The sequence below is a fragment of the Oncorhynchus clarkii genome, chromosome 9 (assembly GCF_045791955.1).
Source record: "Oncorhynchus clarkii lewisi isolate Uvic-CL-2024 chromosome 9, UVic_Ocla_1.0, whole genome shotgun sequence".
Lineage (NCBI taxonomy): Eukaryota > Metazoa > Chordata > Actinopteri > Salmoniformes > Salmonidae > Oncorhynchus > Oncorhynchus clarkii.
In genome coordinates, this window is record NC_092155.1 from 61,602,514 (window position 1) to 61,609,091 (window position 6,578).

Here is a 6,578-nt window from a genome sequence, read left to right on the forward strand (position 1 = left end):
TAAATAGCCCCGATGGAGTATTTTGATTGGATGTGGCCACTAAGTGGGCGAGCACTGAGGGGTTTGTAATCATGCATGATACATTGTAACAGTTTTGAGGCTAGTCAGAAATTATAACGTTAGCGATCTTCGGTAGGCTATGCGCTCCACAGACCAGTAGCAACAGTCATTAGCTCACTGAATGCAACCAGCAATGGGTTACTGTTTATTATAAACTCATAATATACTGTTAGTAAACTAAATATAATCCCTTAATAAATTATTACTGAAACAGAACATGTCACCAGAATGTGGGTGAGGTTATACAGTCTACTCCGAGTAAGGCTTGGCCCAGCTGTAACATGTTCTTCATCATGAATTTCAATGAAATATGCAGAGAATTTTTTTAATTTTTTTATTCAGAAGCTGAAAGCCATTGCGATTGCAAAACATGGCACTTTGGAATTGACACATTAACAGGGCATTATTAAACAAGTGTATTTGGCTGTCCATACGTTTTTTACAACTTGTTTTGGTTCAGGGCAGGGAGATACAACAATGAATTGTTACAAATAGAAAGAATACAAAGAAGACGGAATAATACATTTTTAATAGACAGGTAGGACATCATGGTTCTTCGGTTCTTAATATTCCTCGCCTGCTTCATCATCATCAGATTCTGTGCTTGTTCTGCCCAGCTCTTCATAATCCTTCTCCAGACAAGCCAGGTCTTCTCTGGCCTCAGAGAACTCTCCCTCCTCCATGCCCTCACCTACATACCAGTGCACAAAGGCACGTTTGGCGTACATGAGGTCAAACTTGTGGTCCAAACGGGCCCAGGCTTCAGCAATGGCAGTGGTGTTGCTCAGCATGCACACAGCCCTCTGGACTTTGGCTAGATCACCTCCAGGTACAGCAGTTGGGGGCTGATAGTTGATCCCAACCTGATTAGATAGAATAAGAAAAATACATCAATTACTCTTTAGACCGAGAACGAAATATAGTACTTATCTATTGCATTATAAATCATATGCGGGAGACAATTATGTTCCTTACCTTGAAACCGGTGGGGCACCATTCCACAAACTGGATGGAACGTTTGGTCTTGATATTTTGAATGGCAGCATTCACATCTTTGGGCACCACATCTCCACGGTACAGCATACAGCAGGCCATGTACATGCCATGGCGAGGGTCACACTTGACCATCTGATTGGATGGCTCGAAACAGGCAGTGGTGATCTCAGAGACGGTCAGCTGCTCATGGTAAGCCTTCTCAGCGGAAATGATGGGCGCGTAGGTGACCAGGGGGAAATGGATGCGGGGGAATGGGACTAAATTGGTCTGGAACTCTGTGAGGTCAACATTCAACGCACCATCAAATCGTAGGGATGCAGTGATGGAGGAAACAATCTGACCGATCAATCTGTTGAGATTGGTGTAGGATGGACGCTCAACGTCCAGGTTGCGGCGACAGATGTCATAGATGGCCTCATTGTCCACCATGAAGGCACAGTCGGAGTGATCCAGGGTGGTGTGGGTGGTCAGAATGGAATTATATGGCTCCACCACAGCTGTGGACACTTGGGGAGCTGGGTAGATCGCAAACTCCAGCTTTGACTTCTTGCCGTAGTCAACAGAAAGGCGCTCCATCAGCAGAGAGGTGAAACCAGAGCCGGTGCCTCCTCCGAAGCTGTGGAAGATGAGGAATCCTTGCAGTCCTGTGCACTGGTCAGTCTAGGGAGAAAAACTATTGATCAACATTAGGGATGCACAATATATTGGCCTTAGCCAATATATTTTATATTAGCCTATATTATTAATATATTATGACTCAAATCCTTCCTTTGACTGTATGACAAAGATCAGGTCTTAATGTGATACCATTTTACGGATACGCTCCAGGACGCCGTCAATGATCTCCTTCCCCACGGTGTAGTGTCCACGGGCGTAGTTATTGGCTGCATCCTCCTTTCCAGAGATGAGCTGCTCAGGATGGTAGAGCTGCCTGTACATCCCAGTCCTGACCTCATCTGGGGGGGAAAACAATTACTCTTCAACAAATATAGGACATCAACAGGAAATGTCACCTGAATTACCACAATTGTTGATTTGCTCTTGGTTCCCAGTCCTGTGCTCAGATTATTTTGTAGTCTGTAAAGCTGTACTTTGCGTCTTCCAGCAGTGTAATGTAGATGCACAATTTTCAGTGGCGTAAAGTAACCAAGTAAAAATACTTTGAAGTACTACTTAAGTAGTTTTTTGGGTATCTGTACTTTACCTTGCTATTTCTATTTTTGACTACTTTTACTTTCCCTCCTCTACATCCTAAAATAAAGATGTACTTTTTTACTCCTGATACATTTTCCTTGACACCTAAAAGTACTAATTTCATTTCGAATGCCCAGGCAACAATATAGTCCAATTCACGCACCTATCAATATAACAGGTCATCCCTTCTGCCTCTGATCTAACGGACTCACTCAATCAATATAACAGGTCATCCCTTCTGCCTCTGATCTAAAGGACTCACTAAATCAATATAATATGCTTGTAAATTACGTCCGAGTGTTGGAGTATGCCTCTGGCTGTCCGTTATTTAAACGAAACAAGAAAAGTATGACAATTGTGTACTTTTTCCACCACTGACAATTTTAACAATCAGGATTTCTAGTATTTATTAATGTTCCATAGAACACTTGTAGATGTGTTACAGTGGAGTTAGTGTTTTGATTAATGCACACTACTTACCATATACTGGAGCTTATCAGCAGCCCCACCATATTGTGTAACATGAATTTAATTTTTTATTACTTGGCAAGGGCTACTGCAGCCAACTTGTCTGTACTTTGGAGCAGCATATGCTGTGTGTGGGCTTTCTTTATTAGTTCATTTTATTTGTTGTTGGCCCAGTTGTTATTGTTGTGAAAGTTTGGAGTGTGTATCATTAACAAACATTTAATGTATTCAACATTTTAAGATGTACTATGCAGAAATCATTCTGCCATTTCCTGTTTGCAAAAATTCTAATAGTTTCAGTTTATGTGACAAAACAAGCAAGTGTAGTGTACCATCTAAACCGCTGTGAAATATATTTTCCATAACTAAAAATATTGTATTTTTAGCTGTTTGAAACTGGTGTACAAAACCGAAAGTAAATGACGCAAAAACTAAACTTAAAAATGGGAAGCATAGAAACGCCGCACATGCAACAGATCTACCGCTTCTTAGACTTGCGTTCAATGAGAATGACAGATCTATAACTCCCATTTCTATGTTAATTTTGTTGGGTCGCCCAAAAAGTTACATTTCAGCTTTAACTTAAACTTTCTTTTCATCTTTGTATCAATATTATACACCACCACTTACCAATTACAGCTGGCTAGGTCCACAAACACAACACTTTCTACAAGCTTTCCTGAGTCACGCTCACTGAAGAAAGTGTAAAAAGGGGTCATCACCGCCACCACCAATGGTCTTGTCATTTGAATACCATGCTCCATCCAGCACAGGTCCCCGCCCACATGAATTCATTCCCAATTAGCACTCCTGACTGGCCCATGAGTATGGATATGCATTTACACTACACATGTGTAATCACACACACACGAAACATGGATGATGGATGGCGAGAAAGAGGAGAATAAAACAAAAGGTTACAATTGACTTTGCTTACCAACCACCGTTGGCTCCAGGTCCACAAATATGGCCCTGGGAACATGGCGGCCAGAACTTCCGGTGTGGAAAAAAGTGTTGAAGGGGTCAGTCCGGGAATTAGGCCCCTGATCCTCTTCATTGAACACTCCATCAGGCCCCACACCGTGTTCCAAGCAGAAGAGTTCCCAGCATGCATTGCCCGTCTGAACGCCTGCCTGGCCCACGTGGATGGAGATACACTCTCTCTGTTGGCAAAAAACAACAGCACGACTACTTTCTGTTCTTCAAACAGTCTGTCTGAAGTGGAAAATACACAAACAGCAAAGCCCATTTTACCCAGACACTGTAAATCTGACTATATCAACAGTACAAGGAATTAAAGTATGCTGACATGTAGGATTTATTATTAACAACATTCCTGTATGTTATTTTTTCTAATTTTGCTGGTTGTTACAGCTCAGTAAGCACAGTCATAACTGAAGAGGGCTGAATTAAATGTTGATCGAAAAGGGCAAACCAGAAATAAATCTATCCAGGGAAAAATCTACATGTATCCATTACCACATGGTTCAAGTCATTAAAGGTGATTCCAAAAGTAGAGAGCAATACAGTGGCTCCAAATTTAAAGTAACCGTGGCACTCTAAATAATGATCCTAAAGGTCCTGAACTCAAATAAGGTCAAAGGATTTATTCCTTTGATGGTCGGTTTCCCACACACAAATTGACTCTAGCATTGGACTATACTCAGGTTTTTTTTGTTGTCCAGGACTAGGCTTAATCTCTCTGGAAAACTGTACCAAAGTGTTTATAAGAAATCTGACAGACACATGTCACAGCATGTCCAGATTTGTTGTCTTGGCTCTGGATCCCAGGGGGAGGGGATTCTAGGTTCTCAACAAGGTGGTAATCAACTGACATTTGAAAAGCAAGTGGCATCTGTAAAATGTAACACTAAAATGCTGTGTAATAACACATTGTCACAAAGAAAAATAGAACTCCTAAATCGTGAACAGAAAGTAAATTATTGTATGAGGATGACACGAAAGGGGCTTTGCATGCTTGTTATACTTTGAATGGCTGATTCTTGAGAAAGCAAATGGCCTCTCTTTGGTAATCATGCATTGGCCCATAGACTGTACACTAGCCTACATTTTCCTTTATGTACACAATTGGTATAGGAAGATAGTGTATCACGACATTGCTTTCCTAGACTCTTGCCTAAATATAGGTAAAGTAGGCTGTTTTAACAAAATCATTTGCCATTTGAAGGATAAAAACTTCATGAAAGTTTGTCAAGCATGTGACCCAACCAACTGCGTCTGCCCCATACCACCCACCTATCTGCTTCTTCACCAAGGCTCAACAGATTCCTAGGATTCCTCTCTTGCAGCCACAGTATGCATTCCCGCACATACTGTATTACATTGTTATAATAACGTAGTAACAAACGATACACTTTATAAACGGATACATTCAAACGGAATGGATAGATGGTAGGACCAAGTTGAGGTTATGGACATAAGGCAATAAAAAGCTGAATGTTTTTCATTTTTCAAAGGAAACCTCTCAAATCGTCGAGTAAAGGTTGGTCTAAATTTTCAGACTGCTTGAACATTACATTTGCCAATGAGGATGGCAAATATGAATAATAACACCGAAATGGGGAAAATTTACTTCCCGTATTTAGAATTTCAATGCAAAAAGTAAAAAATTAAGAAGTTATGTAAATTGCGCACATACCATTTCCCCCTGTCAAGATTCAGATGATTGAAGACGCGTAAAAACGGTTGAAATGTTTTATTCTCAACACACAGTAAAGGCGCAAAAACTTTTGCTCCAGCTCCGTCGACAAAGACGAGTTACGTGTCTCCGCCAACACAGCAATGTCAGGCACCAGTTGAATGCGAGGAGTGAGTTTATAGCCTGGGTCTGCGATGCACACCGCCCACACACTACTGAAATACCTGAGCACTCTAGTCGAATTGTCATTGGATCCCAGTGGTGATGTGACATAAAAAAAAAATGTGATGTTACTGAACTCAACATTATTTTAATATATGTGATTTGGTTCATACTCCATCTACAGTACCAAAAGTTTGGACACACCTACTCATTCAATGGTTTTTCTTTAAGAACAGCTCAAATAAGCAAAATATAAATGGAACATTAAGAACTTTTAATGTTTCTTCAAGTGCATTTGCAAAAACCATCAAGCGCTATGATGAAACTGGCTCTCAAGAGGATCGTCAATGGAAAAGAAGAGCCAGAGGTAACTCGGCTGCAGAGGATAAGTTCATTAGTTACCAGCCTCAGAAATTGCAGCCCAAATAAATGCTTCACAGAGTTCAAATAACAGACACATCTCAAAATCAACTGTTCAGAAGAGACTGCGTGAATCAGGCCTTCATGGTCAAATTGCTGCAAAGAAACCACACCTGCTTAAGTGGTGACAAGGTCTGCGATTTATTTAGAATTCAAGGCACAGTTAACCAGCATGGCTACCACAGTGATACGACATCCCATCTGGTTTGGGCTTAGTGGGACTATTATTTGTTTTTCATCAAGACAATGACTCAACACACCTCCAGGCTGTGTAAGGGCTATTTGACCAATAAGGAGAGTGATTGAGTGCTACATCAGATGACCTGGCCTCCACAATCACCTGACCTCAACCCAATTGAGATGGTTTGGGATGAGTGAAGGAAAAGCAGCCAACAAGTGCTCAGCATATTTGGGAACTCCTTCAACACTGTTGGGCTTTCGAGTGGTGCAGCAGTCTAAGGCACATCTCAGTGCTAGAGGCGTCATTACAGACCCTGGTTCAATTCCAGGCTGTATCACAACCGGACGTGATTGGGAGTCCCATAGGGTGGCGCTCAATTGGCCCAGCATTGTCCGGGTTAGTGTTTGGCCGGGGTAGGATGTCATTGTAAAAAATAAT

The 6,578-nt window shown here is 41.4% G+C and overlaps 1 protein-coding gene across 1 annotated transcript; it reads right to left on the reverse strand.

Moving 5' to 3' along the window:
- Positions 1 to 341: 341 nt before the first annotated feature.
- LOC139416694 (tubulin alpha chain) lies at positions 342 to 5,594 on the reverse strand. Its single transcript, XM_071165671.1, has 5 exons — positions 5,378 to 5,594; positions 3,656 to 3,881; positions 1,864 to 2,012; positions 1,036 to 1,716; positions 342 to 923 (listed from the first exon to the last, which is right to left on the reverse strand). The coding sequence occupies exons 1-5, from the start codon at positions 5,378 to 5,380 to the stop codon at positions 624 to 626; spliced, it is 1,359 nt and encodes a 452-aa protein (XP_071021772.1). The 5' UTR covers positions 5,381 to 5,594; the 3' UTR covers positions 342 to 623.
- Between the last annotated feature and the right edge of the window lie 984 nt (positions 5,595 to 6,578).